Source organism: Pelophylax lessonae (genome assembly GCF_965119305.1).
Source record: "Pelophylax lessonae genome assembly, chromosome: 3".
Taxonomy (NCBI): Eukaryota; Metazoa; Chordata; class Amphibia; order Anura; family Ranidae; genus Pelophylax; species Pelophylax lessonae.
Window position 1 is genome coordinate 687,727,949 of NC_138770.1, and position 22,718 is coordinate 687,750,666.

At 46.4% G+C, this 22,718-nt stretch overlaps 1 protein-coding gene across 1 annotated transcript in view; it reads left to right on the plus strand.

Annotated features, from left to right (window-relative positions):
• Positions 1 to 22,718, plus strand: part of CLIP4 (CAP-Gly domain containing linker protein family member 4) — a 149,934-nt gene that overhangs the window by 85,180 nt on the left and 42,036 nt on the right. The window contains 2 exon segments of the mRNA XM_082249783.1: positions 4,155 to 4,232; positions 14,229 to 14,357. Coding sequence (XP_082105909.1) covers positions 4,155 to 4,232; positions 14,229 to 14,357 — 207 coding nt within the window.

Here is a 22,718-nt window from a genome sequence, read left to right on the forward strand (position 1 = left end):
ACAACAAAAAAAAAGTGCTTTGGAATTCTAAGTAATTTTCTAGCAAAAAATACAGATTTTTACTTGTAAACCAAAAGTTCCCAAAAAAAGACGGGTCGGCAAGTGGTTAAATCAGGGATTCCCAAACTACGGCCCTCCAGCTGTTCAGGAACTACAATTCCCATCATGCCTAGTCATGTCTGGGAATGTCAGAGTTTTGCAATGCCTCATGGGATGTGTAGTTCTGCAACAGCTGGAGGGCCGTAGTTTGGGAATCCCTGGGTTAAATGGCACGGATATAATGCAAAGTGCGTTACATGGAGCCGCAGTCGCTGCTTCAGGGGATCCTAGAGTTGGTTTTTCTTTAAGGGCCTCTGTCGATGGCTTATGTGATGACATCACTTTGAGAGGCTTCAGAGATCTTTGGAAATTCATTGACCTGGGGGAGGAGGGGGGTGGCATTTGACCTCCTCCTGACCTGGGGGGGGGGGTTGGCATTTGACCTCCTCCTGACCTGGGGGGTTGGCATTTGACCTCCTCCTGACCTGGGGGGTTGGCATTTGACCTCCTCCTGACCTGGGGGGTGGCATTTGACCTCCTCCTGACCTGGGGGGTGGCATTTGACCTCCTCCTGACCTGGGGGGGGGTTGGCATTTGACCTCCTCCTGACCTGGGGGGTTGGCATTTGACCTCCTCCTGACCTGGGGGGTTGGCATTTGACCTCCTCCTGACCTGGGGGGTTGGCATTTGACCTCCTCCTGACCTGGGGGGTGGCATTTGACCTCCTCCTGACCTGGGGGGTGGCATTTGACCTCCTCCTGACCTGGGGGGGGGGGTTGGCATTTGACCTCCTCCTGACCTGGGGGGTTGGCATTTGACCTCCTCCTGACCTGGGGGGTGGCATTTGACCTCCTCCTGACCTGGGGGGGGTGGGGTGTCATTTGACCTCCTCCTGACCTGCATTTGTCATGCTCTCATCACCTGCATTTCATTATTTTGCACACATTAAAATCTGCTTTGTTTGTTACTAGAGCTGCACAATTAATCGTTAAAAAATCGCAATCTCGATTCACCGCCCCTCGCGATTTAAAACTGCATTTCCTCCGTTCTTACAGAGCCGTTCTCTGCTCACTCACGGCTGTCAAACATTGTTAAGGCTGCTAAGAGAACTATAAACAACTTGCTTTACAATGTATCTTTTCCTTAGATCAAAGGAATTAACTTCCATCTGTGAGGCTCGGTTCACACAGGGGAGGTTTCAAAGTCGCCCGACTCTGAAGCCGTCCCGTGCAGCGCGACCTCAGCGTGGCTTGCAAACGACTTCTCTAATAGAAGTCAATGTAAGTCGCCCCCAAAGTAGCGCAGGAACCTTTTTCTAAGTCGGAGCGACTTGAGTTGCTCCGATTAGAACGGTTCCATTGCACTGAATGGAGCGCGACTTGTCAGACGGCGAAGTCACCTGACTGCCCCAGTGTGAACCGGGACTAAGTGAGGGCAGTTGACCTCTTAAAGAGAACAGAAAATGGTTGGGTCTTTAAGAGGTTAACTGCCCTCATTTAGTCCCGGTTCACACTGGGGCAGTCAGGTGACTTCGCCGTCTGACAAGTTGCGCTCCATTCAGTGCCATGGAACCGTTCTAATCGGAGCACCTCAAGTCGTACTTAGAACCCCCAAAATTTTTTTTTAGCAGAGACCCAAGAGAGTAAAATGGCGATCATTGCAATATTTTATGTCGGTGTATTTGCGCAGAAGTCTTTCAAACGCAGTTTTTGGGGGAAAAAATACACTTTAATGAATTTAAAAAACAGTAAAGTTATCCCAATTTTTTTGGCTAATGTAAAAGATGGAGTTACACCGAGAATCATGAGAGAATCTGGATCTTCTAAGCAAAAAAATCATGATTCTCATTTTAGTCCGATTCGTGCAACTCTATTTGTTACCAATTTTTGCACCCCCCCCAAAATAAGGTGTATATTTTTTGAAAGCAAAGACCCTGGAGAATGAAATGGTGGTTGTTGCAATTTTTATTGTCTTAAGATATTTGCGCAGCAATTTATCAAACATAAATGTTTCGGAAACCAATCCCCAAAATGAATTGTAGTGAACACAAAATAATACCCAATTGATTTGTAACATATAAAAGATGATGTAGCGTTGAGTACATGGCCTAACATGTCAAGATTTAAGTGTGCATAGGAAATGCCGACAAACTACAGAACCTAAAATTGTCCATAGGAGACAATATAAATCCTTTACAGGTTATCAGTTTACGTTATTAGTGAATTCTGGCCCTAGAATTATTTCTCTCATTCTGGCATTCGCAGTGATGTCACACATGTGCAGTGCAATCAATGTTTGCATTTCTCTGTATGCACGGGAAAATAAATGTTTTGTTTCTTTACACTTTTTTTTTTTTTTCATTTAACTTTATTGCTATTACAAGAGAACTAACACATGGCTCTGGGCAGATGACGGGTCCTCTTTAGTACATAGCTCTGGGCAGATGACGGGTCCTCTTTAGTACATAGCTCTGGGCAGATGACGGGTCCTCTTTAGTACATAGCTCTGGGCAGATGACGGGTCCTCTTTAGTACATAGCTCTGGGCAGATGACGGGTCCTCTTTAGTACATAGCTCTGGGCAGATGACGGGTCCTCTTTAGTACATAGCTCTGGGCAGATGACGGGTCCTCTTTAGTACATAGCTCTGGGCAGATGACGGGTCCTCTTTAGTACATAGCTCTGGGCACATGACGGGTCCTCTTTAGTACATAGCTCTGGGCACATGACGGGTCCTCTTTAGTACATAGCTCTGGGCACATGACGGGTCCTCTTTAGTACATAGCTCTGGGCAGATGACAGGTCCTCTTTAGTACATAGCTCTGGGCAGATGACAGGTCCTCTTTAGTACATAGCTCTGGGCACATGACGGGTCCTCTTTAGTACATAGCTCTGGGTAGATGACGGGTCCTCTTTAGTACATAGCTCTGGGCAGATGACGGGTCCTCTTTAGTACATAGCTCTGGGCAGATGACGGGTCCTCTTTAGTACATAGCTCTGGGCACATGACGGGTCCTCTTTAGTACATAGCTCTGGGCAGATGACAGGTCCTCTTTAGTACATAGCTCTGGGCAGATGACGGGTCCTCTTTAGTACATAGCTCTGGGCACATGACGGGTCCTCTTTAGTACATAGCTCTGGGCAGATGACAGGTCCTCTTTAGTACATAGCTCTGGGCAGATGACAGGTCCTCTTTAGTACATAGCTCTGGGCAGATGACAGGTCCTCTTTAGTACATAGCTCTGGGCACATGACGGGTCCTCTTTAGTACATAGCTCTGGGCAGATGACAGGTCCTCTTTAGTACATAGCTCTGGGCAGATGACGGGTCCTCTTTAGTACATAGCTCTGGGCAGATGACGGGTCCTCTTTAGTACATAGCTCTGGGCAGATGACCGGTCCTCTTTATGGAGTCTGTTAGCTGCTTCCCTGGCTGTAAGAGGCAAGGAATGACGGCTCTGAAAGTGACAAAATCATCGTCTCTTCCGGGGTCCATTGGTCACAGAGGAGATGGGGGAATGGATGTTCCTCTATCTCCTGTGTGGAAAGTGATCCCGCCCCATACACACAGGCAGAATGTTGGGAGATATTTGGTGATTCAAAAAATAAATAAAATAAAAAAAAAAAAAAAGGCTGACATTCGGCCTGTGTGTATTTCTGTCTGTCCGATAGAAGCTGGCCGCACGGTCGCCTTCTGTCAGATGTGCATGCAGGAAAACCAGATCCCGATCAGCGCTGATCTGGCGGGGGTGGGCTCAGCGGGCGAGATCCCTGGACTAACCTCACATGGTTAGTACAGCGGCTCCCGACCGGAGCTGACAGTCTTTTTTTTTTTTTTTTTTTTTTTTTTTCGTGCAACCCAAAAAAAGAAAAAAAACGGGTAGTGTGTAGCGGGCTTTAGGCTTCCTGGAGACATGGGAGACCCGAGAACCATCGTGGTGATCACGGCATCTTCCTGGTGACCACTATGACGGGAAGTGCAGGCGTCTCCCCAGTGGTGACAATAAAAACCTGGCAAAGGTTCTAACCCCTCTCTGCTCTGTACAATACCAATATATTTATATTTAATGTAGAATTTCCTATTTTAGTAAGTTTATCTGATTGTTTCCGTGTTACAGGTCTGGCGATCTCCAGGAAAGGCGCTCCATCGCATTCTCCTCCGGGTATTGAGGATTCCTCTAAATCTACAAAGAAAGGTATTTCCCTTCTCAGGACAGACGGCAAAGCCCGGCACTGACCCATCCGGAACTGGAGGAGGGCGGGGTGAACCAATCACAGAATAAACCAATCAAAGTGTTGATTGACCCCGTTTTCCATCGCTCCAGTGTTGAGGCACAAATTAACTGCACCTCCCAAGGCCCTGTTTACGTCCGAGAACCCACCCCCCTTCACATAAAGGTTGCCCTCCCACTTGAGTTACCCCACATTTCCCCTTCATGTCACAGTAACTCCCCCTCCTCATTTCACGGCACAGTAACCCCTCTCCGAAGTCAGTTTCCTTCCCCAGGTGGAGGAATAGTGTCCCATCATTGGTGTCAGTGGGAGGAATAGTGCCCCATCATTGGTGTCAGTGGGAGGAATAGTGCCCCGTCATTGGTGTCAGTGGGAGGAATAGTGCCCCATCATTGGTGTCAGTGGGAGGAATAGTGCCCCATCATTGGTGTCAGTGGGAGGAATAGTGCCCCATCATTGGTGTCAGTGGGAGGAATAGTGCCCCATCATTGGTGTCAGTGGGGGTAACAGTGCCCCATCATTGGTATCAGTGGGAGGAATAGTGCCCCATCATTGGTGTCAGTGGGAGGAATAGTGCCCCGTCATTGGTGTCAGTGGGAGGAATAGTGCCCCATCATTGGTGTCAGTGGGAGGAATAGTGCCCCATCATTGGTGTCAGTGGGAGGAATAGTGCCCCATCATTGGTGTCAGTGGGAGGAATAGTGCCCCATCATTGGTGTCAGTGGGAGGAATAGTGCCCCATCATTGGTGTCAGTGGGGGTAACAGTGCCCCATCATTGGTATCAGTGGGAGGAATAGTGCCCCATCATTGGTGTCAGTGGGAGGAATAGTGCCCCATCATTGGTGTCAGTGGGAGGAATAGTGCCCCATCATTGGTGTCAGTGGGAGGAATAGTGCCCCATCATTGGTGTCAGTGGGAGGAATAGTGCCCCATCATTGGTGTCAGTGGGAGGAATAGTGCCCCATCATTGGTGTCAGTGGGAGGAATAGTGCCCCATCATTGGTGTCGATGGGAGGAATAGTGTCCCATCATTGGTGTCAGTGGGAGGAATAGTGCCCCATCATTGGTGTCAGTGGGAGGAATAGTGCCCCATCATTGGTGTCAGTGGGAGGAATAGTGCCCCATCATTGGTATCAGTGGGAGGAATAGTGCCCCATCATTGGTGTCAGTGGGAGGAATAGTGCCCCATCATTGGTGTCAGTGGGAGGAATAGTGCCCCATCATTGGTGTCAGTGGGAGGAATAGTGCCCCATCATTGGTGTCAGTGGGAGGAATAGTGCCCCATCATTGGTGTCAGTGGGAGGAATAGTGCCCCATCATTGGAGTCAGTGGGAGGAATAGTGCCCCATCATTGGTGTCAGTGGGAGGAATAGTGCCCCATCATTGGTGTCAGTGGGAGGAATAGTGCCCCATCATTGGTGTCAGTGGGAGGAATAGTGCCTTGTATCAGAGGGAAGAATGGTGGGGTTGTATAAAGATAAGTAAAGGGCCACAGTTTGGAGACCACTGCTTTCTCTAGCAGACGCGGAGTCCCTATAGCTTACATTGATGATTTGCGGTTATTTAGTAAATGATGGTGCTGAGAAATGTTCTTAATTGATAATCAGATGACACCATACACAGAATGTTTATAACCCGTTTTCGGGTGATGGCGGAATGTTTCTAACCAATAATGGCCCTCCTGGCTGTGTCTGTGGTCTCCATCCTCCTGCAGCGTTTTCTATAGGATCCAGCAGCTTCTCCTCTTCATCTTCATCTTCCTCCTTCCTGGACACTAAGCCGCCGCTTCCATTCCACCATCGGCCCCCGACCTCCATGAATTGTACCGCCAGTGCATTGTCCATCTCCCAGTCCGAGGCGTCATGGACCGGTCACGGTACTCCTCCGGTCTTTCATCCTCACTGACGCCGGCTCTTCTCTGGGTTCCGGTAGAGCTCCAGCCAAAATATATTTTTCTTTAAATTTGGAGGTGAAAAGGAAAAGGTTAGACGCTCTGACAGGTTTGTTTTACTGAACACCAGGAAAAGCCCAAATCTGGGGGAGTCTGGGGGTCCCAGGAGCTGACCGAACGAAGCTCCTCCCTCTGTGTCAGGAGAAGACGCCGCCCACTCTACAACCATACCAGCAATCCTACAGGAAGATCTCTTATTGCGTGTCAGTGTGGGCGGAGTCTGGGGGAAGCTTCTGTGTTTATTGTCTAGGACAGGGGGGGTCTCCAAACTTTCTACACAACCAGCCGGTTTACTTCAGAGTTCAGAGGGGCCGGACTGTGATATTATGGAGGTGTAGCCGGGCTCTCTGCTGGTGACAGGTTGGTTTCTGCCATTTAAGGCGCTCTAGGGGAGATTACCGGTCCTGGTGACACCTGCCAAAGGGGTGGAAATAAGGGGGGATTTGGACATTTGGGGAGACGAAATGCGGATGACAATCTGATGGATGTTCTAACCTTTTCCCATTCTACATTCAGTGAGGAAAATAATGATTTGATCCCTGCAGATTGTGTAAGTTTTCGACCTTACATAGAAATGGCGGGTGTATAATTTTTATCATGGGTGTATTTTATATGATAGAGACAGAATATCAACCAAAAATCCAGAAAAACACATGATACAAATGTTATAAATGGAGTTGCAGTTCAGGGAGTAAAATAAGTATTTGATCCCCTTAGTAGTTGGTGGAGAAACCCTTGTTGGAAGCACAGAGGTCAGACGTTTCTTGTAGTTGGCCCCCAGGTTTGCACACATCTCAGGAGGGATTTTGGTCCACTCTTCTTTACAGATCTTCTCTAAATCCTTAAGGATTCTTGGCTGTCTCTTGGCAACTCGAAGTTTCAGCTTCTTGCAATGAATAAAGGTCTGCAGACTGGCTAGGCCACTCCATGACCTTAATGTGCTTCTTCTTGAGCCACTTGTTCGTTGCCTTGGCGATATGTTTTGGGTCATTGTCATGCTGGAAGACCCATCCATGATCCATCTTCAGTGTTCTGGCTGAGAGAAGAAGATTCTCATCCAAGATTTTACAATACATGGCCCCGCCCATTGGTACCTTAATGCGGCAAAGTCGGCCTGTACCTTTATCAGAGAAAGAGCCCCAAAGCATCATGTTTCCACCTCTGTGCTGGACTGTAGGGATGGTGACTGTAGGGATGGTGACTGTAGGGATGGTGACTGTAGGGACAGTGACTGTAGGGATGGGGTTCTTAGGGTCATAGTCTACTTTCCATGTTCAGAGGAACAAAAATGCTGAGTTAATGCCAAAGAGCTCCATTTTGGTCTCATCTGACCACTTTCTCCCAATCCTTCTCTGAATCATCTTGGTGATCTTCAGATCTTCATTGCCATGACTGTACATGCGCCTTCTTAAGGAGAGGGACTCATCCTGTTTGGAGGAAGAAAAAAGCTGACTATGACCCTAAGAACACCGTCCCTACAGTCACCGTCCCTACAGTCACCGTCCCTACAGTCACCGTCCCTACAGTCACCGTCCCTACAGTCGCCTTCCCTGCAGTCGCCGTCCCTACAGTCGCCGTCCCTACAGTCGCCGTCCCTACAGTCGCCGTCCCTACAGTCACCGTCCCTACAGTCACCATCCCTACAGTCCAGCACGGAGGTGGAAACATGAGGCTTTGGGGCTGTTTCTCTTATAAAGGTACAGGCAGACTTTGCCACATTGAGGGGCCAATGGGCGGGGCCAGTATTGTAAAATCTTGGATGAGAACCTTCTTCCCTCAGCCAGAACACTGAAGATGGGTCATGGATGGGTCTTCCAGCATAACAATGACCCAAAATATAACACCAAGGCAACAAAGAAGTGGCTCAAGAAGAAACATATTAAAGTAATGGAGTGCCCTAGTCAGTCTACAGACCTTAATTCTATAGAAAATGTATGGAGGGAGCTGAAACTTCGAGTTGCCAAGCAACAGCCAAGAAACCTTAATTTAGAGAAGATCTGTAAAGAAGAGTGGAGCAACAATCCCTCCTGAGATGTGTGCAAACCTGGTCACCAACTACAAGAAACGTCTGACCTCTGTGCTTCCCAACTACAAGAAACGTCTGACCTCTGTGCTTCCCAACTACAAGAAACGTCTGACCTTTGTGACCCCCCAACTACAAGAAACGTCTGACCTCTGTGCTTCCAACTACAAGAAACGTCTGACCTCTGTGCTTCCATCTACAAGAAACGTCTGACCTCTGTGCTTCCCAACTACAAGAAACGTCTGACCTCTGTGCTTCCAACTACAAGAAACGTCTGACCTCTGTGACCCCCAACTACAAGAAACGTCTGACCTCTGTGCTTCCATCTACAAGAAACGTCTGACCTCTGTGCCTCCAACTACAAGAAACGTCTGACCTCTGTGCTTCCATCTACAAGAAACGTCTGACCTCTGTGCTTCCAACTACAAGAAACGTCTGACCTCTGTGCTTCCAACTACAAGAAACGTCTGACCTCTGTGCTTCCATCTACAAGAAACGTCTGACCTCTGTGCTTCCAACTACAAGAAACGTCTGACCTCTGTGCTTCCATCTACAAGAAACGTCTGACCTCTGTGCTTCCAACTACAAGAAACGTCTGACCTCTGTGCTTCCAACTACAAGAAACGTCTGACCTCTGTGCTTCCATCTACAAGAAACGTCTGACCTCTGTGCTTCCATCTACAAGAAACGTCTGACCTCTGTGACCCCCAACTACAAGAAACGTCTGACCTCTGTGCTTCCAACTACAAGAAACGTCTGACCTCTGTGCTTCCCAACTACAAGAAACGTCTGACCTCTGTGCTTCCAACTACAAGAAACGTCTGACCTCTGTGCTTCCATCTACAAGAAACGTCTGACCTCTGTGCTTCCAACTACAAGAAACGTCTGACCTCTGTGCTTCCATCTACAAGAAACGTCTGACCTCTGTGCTTCCAACTACAAGAAACGTCTGACCTCTGTGCTTCCAACTACAAGAAACGTCTGACCTCTGTGCTTCCATCTACAAGAAACGTCTGACCTCTGTGCTTCCAACTACAAGAAACGTCTGACCTCTGTGACCCCCAACTACAAGAAACGTCTGACCTCTGTGCTTCCAACTACAAGAAACGTCTGACCTCTGTGCGTCCCAACTACAAGAAACGTCTGACCTCTGTGCTTCCCAGCTACATGAAACGTCTGACCTCTGTGCTTCCAACTACAAGAAACGTCTGACCTCTGTGCTTCCCAACTACAAGAAACGTCTGACCTCTGTGCTTCCATCTACAAGAAACGTCTGACCTCTGTGCTTCCAACTACAAGAAACGTCTGACCTCTGTGCTTCCAACTACAAGAAACGTCTGACCTCTGTGACCCCCAACTACAAGAAACGTCTGACCTCTGTGCTTCCATCTACAAGAAACGTCTGACCTCTGTGCTTCCATCTACAAGAAACGTCTGACCTCTGTGACCCCCAACTACAAGAAACGTCTGACCTCTGTGCTTCCATCTACAAGAAATGTCTGACCTCTGTGCTTCCAACTACAAGAAACGTCTGACCTCTGTACTTCCATCTACAAGAAACGTCTGACCTCTGTGCTTCCATCTACAAGAAATGTCTGACCTCTGTGCTTCCATCCACAAGAAACGTCTGACCTCTGTGCTTCCAACAAGGGTTTCTCCACCAACTACTAAGGGGATCAAATACTTATTTTACTCCCTGAACTGCAACTCCATTTATAACATTTGTATTATGTGTTTTATCTGGATTTTTGGTTGATATTCTGTCTCTATCATATAAAATACACCTATGATAAAAATTATAGACCCCCCATTTCTATGTAAGTGGGCAAACTTAAAAATTCTGCAGGGGGGTCAAAATATTATTTTCCTCACTATATAGATAGATAAATATCTTTGGAAGATGTGATCTTATATTATATATCTGATTAAAAAAAAAAACATTTTGGTTGGAGTTCCGGGTTCAGTCACCTGTAGCTGTAAATCTTATCTCACCGCTGGACTCGCACTTCTGTCTCACCATTCTCTCCCTATCATTCTGTGAATGTTTCTTCATAATCGCACCTGGGTTTATTTTACATTTTTTTTACATTTCACACTTGTGCAACCTAAGTCGTGCGATTTTGACGCAATTTTGACTGGACATGAAGCAATGCCTATGTCTATGGACCTCAAAACGCATTAAAATCAGCCCAAAGCAGTGCAGGGACTACTTTGAAGTCGTTGCGACTTGAAGTCGCACACATATGAACGGCACTCATTGGAAATCATAGGAGGTGTCATGTGACTTTGCAGTCCCAAATCGCAGGACAAGTTGAACAAGTGTGAAGGGGGCCTAAAATGTAACTGAAGTAAAATGTCCACAAAAATCCAACTTTTATATTTCTGTCACCGGAAAGAAAAGTGGTGAAAAATCGCAGTATTGCCTGGAATTCAGCTGTAATTCTTCACTTCCATGGAGGTGTGAATAGAACAAAGTGTTTTTGTATGATTGAACGTTCTGTAATTCTTCTTTAAAAATTAAGCAGAGATGTAAATACGGATTTATTTTCTCATTATATGGTGTTGATTATAATAGAGAAATGGATAGAAGGAAATCTGTTATGAGATTTATACGGCAGCTGCCATCTCTAATCCCTTTCCTGAAAATGCTAGCTGCCTGGCGGTCATACTTGTCCTTTGGCTGTATCACCGAAACATACATGATGTATAAAGACAAGGAGTTCTAGTTTCTCTTGCTGCATGCTTGATCCATATTGATCCAGCCCGCATATTTTTCATGACAGGTTTCCTTTAATTGAATAAAATTTTGTCTGCACCTTCATTTGATACACATTGGATTATTGGGAACACTCTGTCCTCGTAATCGCTGGAATGTATTTGATTTTTTATTTTTTTTATTTCACACTTTCATCCTCTTCGATCGATTAAAGCAAAGGATGTGCAGAGTCCAGTAACAACCCCTCTGATTTGCTTGTTTCTTTTCGGCTACTTTGCAGTAAAGCAAGGAAATGAAAACCCCTGTAGAGTATATTCATTTTTTTATACCAGCTATAGAAAAACCATACAGGACATGCAAAGCATCACACACCTGCATACATACATACATACATACATACATACATACATACATACATACATACATACATACATACATACACACACACACACACACATACATACACACACATACTTACATACATACATAAACATACGTACACACACATACATACATACATACATACATACATACATACATACATACACACACATACTTACATACACGTACACACATACACACCCACATATATACACACACACACACACACACACGCTAACTACTCTTTCCTAGCAAATGAACATTGCCAATAGATTGTATGCAGTACAGTTCGCACTAAAAATAACTCGGCTTCTGTTATAGCTGCTCCACATTTCCCTGTTTCAACAGGACTTCCACTATTAAGCGTTCAAAGAAAGAAGTATGTTGAGCTGGTTTTCCTGTATTATTTATTTATTACAGGTATTTGTATGGTGCCAACAATTTATGCAGCACTTTACACCTATATTGTACGATTACATCAGTCCCTGCCCTCAGGAGCTTACAATCTCTAAGGTCCCTAACTCACATTCATACATACACATACTGGGGCCAATTAACCTTCCAGCATGTATTTGAGGTGTGGGAGGAGACCCATGTATCACAGGGAGAACATGCAAACTCCAGGCAGGTATTGCCAGGGGCTGACTGGCAAATTTCGGCCCAGGGGGCAACTACAAACCAGAGGCCCATGGTGCAGCAACTCAGCCCCCCTTCCACTCTCCATCTTTCCAGCCTCCTCCTGACCCCCATTCCAGGCTAAAGCTCCACTCCAGGTACTCTCTACTCACTGGACAAATCCCGGTTCCTGACCCGGCCAGCAAGGGGCAGTTGGGTGGAGCTGGGACAGCTTGGTCGGGGGAGGAGAGTCTCCAATGGAGCATGCAACTGGCCTTTGCTTAAACACAGTTTACACCACCCATGCTAGGGGGGGGCCTGTGCTCTGTTCTTTTTACTTCTCTTCACCAGGAATCCTTTAGGCATGTCTGTGGCAGAAACCGTTCAGCCTTTTTTATGGGGCATCAGAGCAGCCCGGTGGGCAATTGGCCCCCTGGCCAAGTCCTCCCCTGGGTATTGCCATGGTTGGGATTCAAAACGATGACCTGAGTGCTGCTAGGCTGAAGTGCAACCACTTTGGCACTGTGCTGCCCAGTATAGATTTAGTGTTGTCCCCAGGTGAAGTCCTCATTCCAGTTTGTGCTCCATGCCTTTCATTTAATAGTTTGTCAGCCATTCCAACATGAGCATAACCCTTTCTACTTCCATCTTCTTCTTACACCCATTTCTTTGAGGGAAACCTTTCTTATCTCCAAACCCTAGATGGCGCTATAATATTATACATGTCATGGGTCATATATGTCAAAAGGTCAAGCTACTCTTTATTTTTATTGACATGGCTTGGGTCCAATGTTTGGGAAAAGCTCCTCCAAAACAGCGGGAATAGTTAGAAATGGGTACACGACAAAAATGAACATTGCCAATATACCACAATTGTATCTATTTCACTATTGTATCAGAAGACAACGTAACTCGTTATGTGCAAACATTGTTTAATGGTATTTATTTGAGAGACGTCCCCACAAGAAAACAATCTCTTCTCGAACCTTGACCCTCAGAAATGCCATACCCCCACCACCCTCACCACTTATATCAGTGGTCCTCAACTCCGGTCCTCGGGGCCCACTAAGGCCCCTTTCACACACTCCGTCCGTCGGACGGATTCTGCTTTTCTCAGCGGGGGATCGAGCCGCCGATCCCCCGCTGAGCAGGAGGATGACAGCTGTGTCTCCGTGCTGTGTGCTGAGACACAGCTGTCAGTTCCCCATGCATCTCTATGGGGGAAATCGGATGGGAACGGACCGTCTGTCCATTCTCATCCGATCCCATCCGATCCGCTGGACGGATGGAAAATAGGGTTTCCATCCGTCCAGATTTGACGGATCGGATGTCGGCGGACATGTCTCCGCTGACATCCGATCCCCCATAGAGATGCATGGGGGGACCGTTCAGATCCGCCAAAAAAACGGACAGGCGGATCTGAACGGTCCACCTGTGTGAAAGGGGCCTAACAGACCAGGTTTGCAGGATAACTAAATTACATCACAGGTGATCTCATTTGCTGCTCAGTGATTGCAGTATTCTAGTCTGTTCTCCCCAAGGTAATACTTAAAATCTGACCTGTTAGTGGGCCCAGAGGACCAGGGTTGAGGGCCACTGACTTATATAGGCATGTATACCCAGACAACCCTGGGGACCCCCCCCCCCCCTTTCCTCTTCTATCCTCAGTTTTTTTTTTTTTTTTCTCCTGACCTTTTTCTGGTAATAACCTACCCCGAGCTATGGCTGGGGAGGGGCATATAGCGATAATCCGGGTAGCTTTGTATTCTTATTGTAGAATTGTTCGCTCCTTTTCCAACGATTACACATCAGAGAATGCTTTTCCTGTTTTCTGTTCATTGAAACATCGTTGGATTCTGATACTTAGGATTTGTATTCTCGCTGCAATCACTCTGTTGCATTAAATAAAATATTTGAGCAAAAAAAAAACTAACGTTTTACTCCTAAAAACACACAAATAAAAAACGGATTTATTTTTATGCAAGTCTAAAGCAAAATCCCAATCTGTCTGTATAGATCTACAGACACCCCCTCAGATCACCCCCCTCTACTGCTCCATCTGACTCCAATAAAAGTTGAATTGGATTTGTTTTTGAAGGTTACTGCACTTTGCACATCCTCGCTGCACTTACTGCAAAGAGCTGAGAATATGATAAGACATAAATATAAAATATGATAAGACGACATAAATATAAAATATGATAAGACGACATAAATATAAAATATGATACAAATCCTGTGAGTTGCTGATCTCTGGTCTGTGTCTTTATAGGAGCTCCGAGCACAGCACCAATCGTGGGCAGCCCAGAGCAGTCGGAGTTCCAGCCCGGTGACCGCGTCCTTGTGGTTGGCCAGAGAATCGGCACTGTGCGGTTTTATGGGAAAACCAGCTTTGCTCCAGGTAAGGAGACACAAAAATGTAAACTATAGAAATCCTACCAGGTTAAAGCCCAAATCCTAGTTAAAAATAATAAATCCATTGACGTGACACTTCTTAACGAAATGTCCCTCCTATTCTGCTCCTCATTCAACCTATTTCTTGTGAGCCCAGGCTGTCGTGGACGCACCCTCTTGGGCTGGGCTGACAGTAAATCTGCAAGGTATCCTGTAATTTTTATTTTTTTAAAAGTAGATTGGGTGGGGGACGGTCTTCTGCACCTCAGGGGTTTACCAAGGTGCTTGCAAGGTAATGACCTCCGTGACTAAGCCCTGGGGATGGAGTTAAACGCATTGGTGGGGCCTGGACGGAGGCAGGGAGAAGCCCCTTTCATTTACATTACACTTGGGTCTTGCTAGTGTGTGGAGATTGGATCTTTTCCCTTTTTTCACTGTGTGCTTGCTTCAAAGTTGACCCTGTTACAGTCTTTGGGTATTCCTGTTGGGGGAAAAGTCAGTGAGGGCTCTAGAGCCCTGGTCCCCAACCCTGGTCCTCAGGGCCCACTAACAGGCCAGGTTTGCAAGATAACTGAAATACATCCCAGGTGATATAATTTGCTGCTCAGTGATTGCATTACTCTAGTCTGCATCTCCCCAAGGTAATACTTAAAATCTGGCCTGTTAGTGGGCCCTGAGGACCGGAGTTGAGGACCACTGCTCTAGAGGATGTGTCTCTGACAATGCAGAGGTTTGGGTTGATCCTGAAATTTCATAAATCATCACAGACTCCGACTCATGAAGAATTTGGGGCTTGTCCTTGACATTTCCCGGGCCAGGATGTTCCTTCAACAAAGAGAAACTTCAGACTCCAAGGTCTCAAATCTGTGTTCTTCAATACAGAAGTCCTGTAGCCCCCCAGATCTGTATGAGGGTCTTGAGGCTGAAGATAGTCTTTGAGGCAAATTATTTTGCCCAATGGTTGATGCCCCCAGACTGGCTGTCCCTGGCTTGGTGGCTCTGGGATTCGGTGTTTAGGAAAGTCCTAGTCCTGGGCACTTTGTCAGTGCAGGGAACTTGGTCATGGGAGGAATTTTGACTCTCAAAATCTTGGGTCTTTGGGCTATGAGGCTGTCCCTTCAGCGTTGGACCAAGCTGTTGGAGGGCCATCAGATTTGGATCCAGTCAGACAACGCCACTGGAGAGATGAGCATCAGTCATCATGTGGAATCATAAAGTCTCACTGTGGAAATCGAGATAGAGTTGATCTTTTCTTGGGCCTAACTTCTGGTTCCAGCCTTGTCAGCCGTTTACGTTCCCAGCAGAGTAGTATCTGCACCCGGAGATGTTCAAGGACCTGTGTCACAGGTGGGCGGTGTTGGATATGAACCCCCCCGGGCAGCCAGGTTCAACAGTAAACTGAAGAACTTATCTATGTATCCATGTCCAGGGATCCACTGGCAAAGGTAGTGGACGCTCCTTGGGATCTGTGCACCTTTTATCTATGCCTCCGAAACTACTTCATCTGCTCAGAATTGAGAAAGAGGGCATTCTATTGAGCCTATTGCTTTGGATTGGCACAAGCAGAAATGGTTTGCACACCTGGTAATACGTTACCACCATCACCTTCTTGTTGCTGGCTTTATTGGCATGGCTGTTGAAGCCCAGATGGAATGGCTGTTGAAGCCCAGATGGAATGGCTGTTGAAGCCAAGGTTCTAAGGTACAGGAGCATCCCTGAGTCTGTAACTACTATGATGATCAAGGCTAGACTGTCAACTTTTCTCAAATATTCCTTTCAGGTGTGTAGGGTGTACTTTGCTTGATGTGAGTCTATGGCCTTTCACCCCTGGAGTTTCTCTTTTTGGTAGATCTTCTCTTTTGCTGGTGGGTCTGGACCAACACTTTGCACTTAGTGACATTAAATACCAAATCTCTGGCCTTTCTATTTTGTTTCACAAATTGTTGGCTCCCCACGCTCTGATTAGGACTTTTGCAATATTTCCTATATCAGGGATCTTCAAACTATGGTCCTCCAGCTGTTACGTAACTACACATCCCATGAGGCATTGCAAAACTCTGACATTCACAGACATGACTAGGCATGATGGGAATTGTAGTTTCCGAACAACTGGAGGGCCATGGTTTGAAGACCCCTGTCCTATATCGTCTCTCTAGTGGAATTCCCTTTGACTCAGATTTGACTCTTGTTCTTTTTGAGCTTCAGAAGGCCCCATTTGAACCCATCAGAGGCTTTTCTCTCTATACTCTGACCCTCAAGGTTGTATTTTTTGTAAAATCCTATTGACTAGATGTGTTTGATCCGGCAGCTTTATTCTGCAAGGAACCCTTTTTTCGGAGATCAACAGGGACAAGGCTTAGGATTTTTTTCTTTAAGTAGCCTCTGCTTTACACCTTTACCCAGGGAAATGTTTTTCTGTTCTGTCTGGCTCCAGTTCACAAAAAAAGAAGTTTCCCTCCATTATTTGGATGCGGTTCAGGCTGTGCCATTCAGTTTCAACCACTACGTCCTTCAGAAAGACCGATTCCTTTTTGTCATCCATGATGGTCACAGGAACTGTGCTCCAACCTGTGGCTCCCGAAAAACCATCATTCAGACTTCTGGTCCCAAGATTGGGTTTCCCGGTTTCTAAGTAATTCTCACTCAAATACTGTAGGTCATGGAGTACCTCTTGGGCTTTTTGACAAGGATTTTGTTTCCCAGATTTTCAAGGCTGCCACCTGCTCTTCAGTTCACTCATTCTTCAAGTTCAACTTGGTGGAGGTTTCTGTCTCATCTGATGCCAGCCTCGGGCATAAAGTCCCTCAGGTGGCTCTTTGATCTTCAGGCAGTTCCCAGTTCTTGTTTAGTTTGGGCCTTTCTGTGGTTGTTGTTTTTTGCTGCATTTACAACCCCTTAGTTGGCCTACTTTGGATGTCCTGAAGGGGTTCTTGTAATAAAGCAGATCTTCACCCTAAGGGGAGACATTCCTCCTTCCCCCCCCCCCCCCCCTCATAGGGATGTATTTTTTTTTTTTTTCTGTTGTTGATAAAGTGCTGACCCCCCCCCCCCCCTCATGTCACTCGCATAGGTGAATGCTATGCAAGGTCCTCCTCCTCCTATTTTGTGACGTGCATATCGCTTCATTCAGAATGGAGGAGGGGGGGGGGGGATCAGAAATGGCCAGCGGGCCTCTTGATGATGTTACAATTAACATGGCGGCACGGGGCTGAGAGGTAGCGGAATACAGAAGGATCACAGCAGGACAACACTGGATCCTCTAGGTGGGTGAGTATCCTAAATGTGCCACCCAGACCAAGGGGGGAGAGGCAGCCAAAGAACCTCCTAAATAGAAGTTTTGCACTCCCTATAAGATCCATTCATTGGAGCCAATTGAAGGACACCGGTCCCACCCCTCTGTTTATGATCATGTGCTTGCTACTCCTTTGGTATAAACCTGAGGCATGCTGGTAGTAGGAGGGGTTATCTCTGGGCTGGCCTACAGTTTTCATGCTTGCCAGTGTGCAATTCTCCTGTAGGCAGCAGTATAACCCAAAGGTTTAGGACTTCCTATGTCCATCAGTGAGTTCCAGGAAAAGGAGTTTACAACAAGTACAAAAATCAATTTCACACAGTATCAAGGGCTGGGGGAGGGGAGAAGTAATCATTTTATGCAGGGATCTTTATATAAGGAAACGCAGAGCATGTCGTGCTGCTACTGTGACTGACCAAACCAGAGTCATTGGATAATGAGACGGCTAAGTTGTGAAATCTGAGAACTGTGACATGGCGGATGACAATGTTGGGAATTCCAATCCACCATCACTATCCTGGCTTTGGCGTCAGGATCACAAGACCAACAGCACAGAGCTACAGAGACTTTGGCAGGTCAAACTAGTTGTATGTTCCGTGGTTATAAAAAGTTTACACACCCCTGTTAAAATGTCCGGTATCTGGGATGTAAAAGAAATGAGACCAGGATAAATCATTTCAGAACTTTTTCCACCTTTAGTGTGACCTATAAATTGTACAACAAGCTAAAATCTTGTTTTGGGGGGGGAGTAAAACTAAAAAACTAAAATGTGGTTGCATAAATGTGCACACCCTCGTATAACTGGGGATGTAGCTGTGTTCAGAATCAGGCAATCGCATTCAAACTCATGTTAAATAGGAGTCAGTACACACCCGCCATCATTTAAAGTGCCTCTGATTAACCCCAAATAAAGTTCTGCTGTTCTAGTAGGTCTTTCCTGACATTTTCTTAGTCACATCCTACAGCAGAAGCCATGGTCCTCCGAGAGCTTCCAAATCATCAGAGGATCTCATTGTTAGGTCTGTCAGGAGAAGGGTCCAAGGCATTAGATATACCATGGAACGCGGCATTAGATATACCGTGGAACACGGCATTAGATATACCGTGGAACACGGCATTAGATATACCATGGAACACGGCATTAGATATACCATGGAACACGGCATTAGATATACCATGGAACACGGCGTTAGATATACCATGGAACACGGCGTTCTATATACAATGGAACACGGCAATAGATATACAATGGAACACGGCGTTAGATATACCATGGAACACGGCATTGGATATACCATGGAACACGGCGTTAGATATACCATGGAACACGGCGTTAGATATACCATGGAACACGGCGTTAGATATACCATGGAACACGGCGTTAGATATACCATGGAACACGGCGTTAGATATACCATGGAACACGGCGTTCTATATACAATGGAACACGGCAATAGATATACCATGGAACACGGCGTTAGATATACCATGGAACACTGGGGAGGACAATCATTATTTACCGAGAACTGGATGTCCCTCCAAAATGGATGAAAAGACGAGAAGAAAACTGGTCAGGGAGGCCAAGAGGCCGACAGCAACATTAAAGGAGCTGCAGGAATATGCGGGAAGTAGTGGCTGTGTGGTCCATGTGACAACAATCTCCCGTATTCTTCATATGTCTGGGCTATGGGGGAGGGGCAAGACGAAAGACTTACCAGGAAAAACATCCAAGCCCGGCTACACATCTAAAGTCTCCCAACAACATGTGGGAAAATGTGTTCTGGTCTGATGAAACCAAGGTTCAACTTTTTGGCCAGAATTCCAAAAAGGTTTGGCGCAAAAACAACACTGCACATCACCAAAAGAACACCATACCCACTGTGAAACATGGTGGTGGCAGCGCCATGCTTTGGGGTTGTTTTTCTTCAGCTGGAACAGGGGCCTTTGTCAAGGTAGAGGGAATTATGAACCATTCCAAATACCAGTCACTATAAACCTTCAGGCTTCTGCTAGAAAGCTGAACATGAAGAGGAACTTCATCTTTCAGCATGACAACGATCCAAAGCATCCAAATCACCAAAGAAATGGCAGAGGCAGAAGAAGATTCAAGTTTTGGAATGGCCCGGCCAGAGCCCGGACCTGAATCCCATTGAAAATCTGTGGGGTGATGGGGAGAGGGCTGTGCCCAGGAGATGTCCTCCCAATCTGACAGATTTGGAGAGTTTTTGCAAAGCAAAGTGGGCAAATATTGCCAAGATGTGGCATGCTGATAGACTCCTCCCCAAAAAGACTGAGAGCTGGAATAACATAAAAAGGTGCTTCAACAAAGTATTAGTTTAGGGTCACATTGAAGGTGGAAAAAGTTCTTCAATGATTTTTCTTTGTCTCATTTTTTTTACGTCACAGAATCCGGACATATTAATAGGGGTGTGTAGACTTTTTATATCCACTGTATGTATTCTAGCCGTGTTTTCTGTTATTTGGCCGGAGTTCAGCTTTAGAATGAAATTTTTATTTTCGCTTACAAAAAAAAAAAGCAAGCAGTGATCCAAGCGATTTTCAGTAAGGTATTTGTGTCACTAGGAAGATAATTGAATGCAGGGTGATACATAATTAAAGGTGAAGGGGCCCTGTGATTCTGGGGGCATCATTATAAACCTGGAAGAGGACACTCGGTAATTACTTATGCAGAGGCTTTGCCATCGCCATCTAACCGGTGTCATCAATTTAATGAAATCAGAATAAGTGAATTAAATATTGATTCCCTCTATCACCTGCTTGATGTACTGTATAGCCAGTGAGGGGGGGGGGGGGGGTACAGTGCTGTCACTCCCCATGTACTTCATGTATCGGGGGCACTGCCAGCTTACAAGCAATGGGCTTTTTTGCACCTTTTTAGCAATTTGACATTTTAAAGGTAATATATAGTGTGTGTGTATATGTATGTATGTGTGTGTATATATATATATATATATATATATATATATATATATATATATATATATATATGTGTGTGTATGTATGTATGTATGTATATATATATATATATATATATATATATATATATATATATATATATATATATACACATACATACATACATACATACATACATACATACATACATACTATATATTACCTTTAAAATGTCAAATTGCTAAAAAGGTGTATTAATAATACTGTGCAAATGTTTTAGGCAGGTGTGAAAAAATGCTGTAAAGTAAGAATGCTTTCAGAAATATATATTTTATTATTTAGTTTTTATCAATTTACAAAATGTGAAGTGATCGAACAGAGGAAAAATGTAAATAAATATTTGGGGTGCCTCCCCCCCTTGCCTTCTTCTAGGTAAACTTGCACACAGTTGGTGATGGAACTGGGCAGGTAGGTTGTTCTATGTACATCTTGGAGAACTAAGCACAGATCTTCTGTGGATGTTGGCTGCCTCCAATCCTTCATCCCAGACCGACTCCATGGTGAGATCAGGGCTCTGTGGGGGGCCAAACCATCACTTCCAGGATTCCATCTTCATTACACTAAAGATCGGTTTTAATGGCATTGGCTGGATGTTTGGGGTGGTTGTCCTGCTGCTGAAGAAAGTTGGGGTCAATCACACGCCTTCTTGATGGTATGGCATGATGGATAAGTATCTGCCTGTATTTCCCAATATTGAGGACACCATTGATTGGGCAGCATTGAGGAGTGTAGATGCAGTGGTCGGGTGACGTTGAGCGTAGACGCAGTGGTCAGGTGACGTTGAGCATATACGCAGTGGTCAGGTAACGTTGAGGAGCGTAGACGCAGTGGTCGGGTGACGTTGAGCATAGACGCAGTGGTCGGGTAACGTTGAGGAGCGTAGATGCAGTGGTCGGGTGACGTTGAGGGTAGACGCAGTGGTCGGGTAACATTGAGCATAGACGCAGTGGTCAGGTAACGTTGAGGAGCGTAGACGCAGTGGTCGGGTGACGTTGAGCATAGACGCAGTGGTCGGGTGACGTTGAGCGTAGACGCAGTGGTCGGGTGACGTTGAGGGTAGACACAGTGGTCGGGTAACATTGAGCATAGACGCAGTGCTTGGGTGACATTAAGCGTAGATGCAGTGGTTGGGTAACATTGAGGAGCGTAGACGCAGTGGTCGGGTGACGTTGAGCGTAGACGCAGTGGTCGGGTGACGTTGAGCATAGACGCAGTGGTCAGGTAACGTTGAGGAGCGTAGACGCAGTGGTCGGGTGACGTTGAGCATAGACGCAGTGGTCGGGTGACGTTGAGCGTAGATGCAGTGGTCGGGTGACGTTGAGGGTAGACACAGTGGTCGGGTAACATTGAGCATAGACGCAGTGGTTGGGTGACGTTAAGCGTAGATGCAGTGGTTGGGTAACATTGAGGAGCGTAGACGCAGTGGTCGGGTGACGTTGAGCGTAGACGCAGTGGTCGGGTGACGTTGAGCATAGACGCAGTGGTCGGGTGACGTTGAGGAGCGTAGACGCAGTTGTCGGGTAACATTGAGGAGAGTAGACAGTGATTGGGTAACATTGAGGAGCGTAGACGCAGGGGTCGGGTGACGTTGAGCGTAGACTCAGTGGTCGGGTAACATTGAGCATAGACGCAGTGGTCGGGTGATGTTGAGGAGCGTAGACGCAGTGGTTGGGTGACGTTGAGCGTAGACGCAGTGGTCGGGTGACGTTGAGGAGCGTAGACGCAGTGGTCGGGTGACGTTGAGGAGCGTAGACGCAGTGGTCGGGTAACGTTGAGGAGCGTAGACGCAGTGGTCGGGTGACGTTGAGGAGCGTAGACGCAGTGGTCGGGTAACGTTGAGGAGCGTAGACGCAGTGGTCGGGTGACGTTGAGGAGCGTAGACGCAGTGGTCGGGTAACATTGAGGAGCGTAGACACAGTGGTCGGGTAACATTAAGGAGCGTAGACACAGTGATTGGGTTACATTGAGGAGCGTAGATGCAGAGGTCGGCCAAGGAATCTTAATGCCGCGGATGAAAGACACATCCTCCGGGATTGGAGGCTGCTGGCATCCACAGAAGATCTGTGCTTAGTTCTCCAAGATGTACATAGAACAACCAAC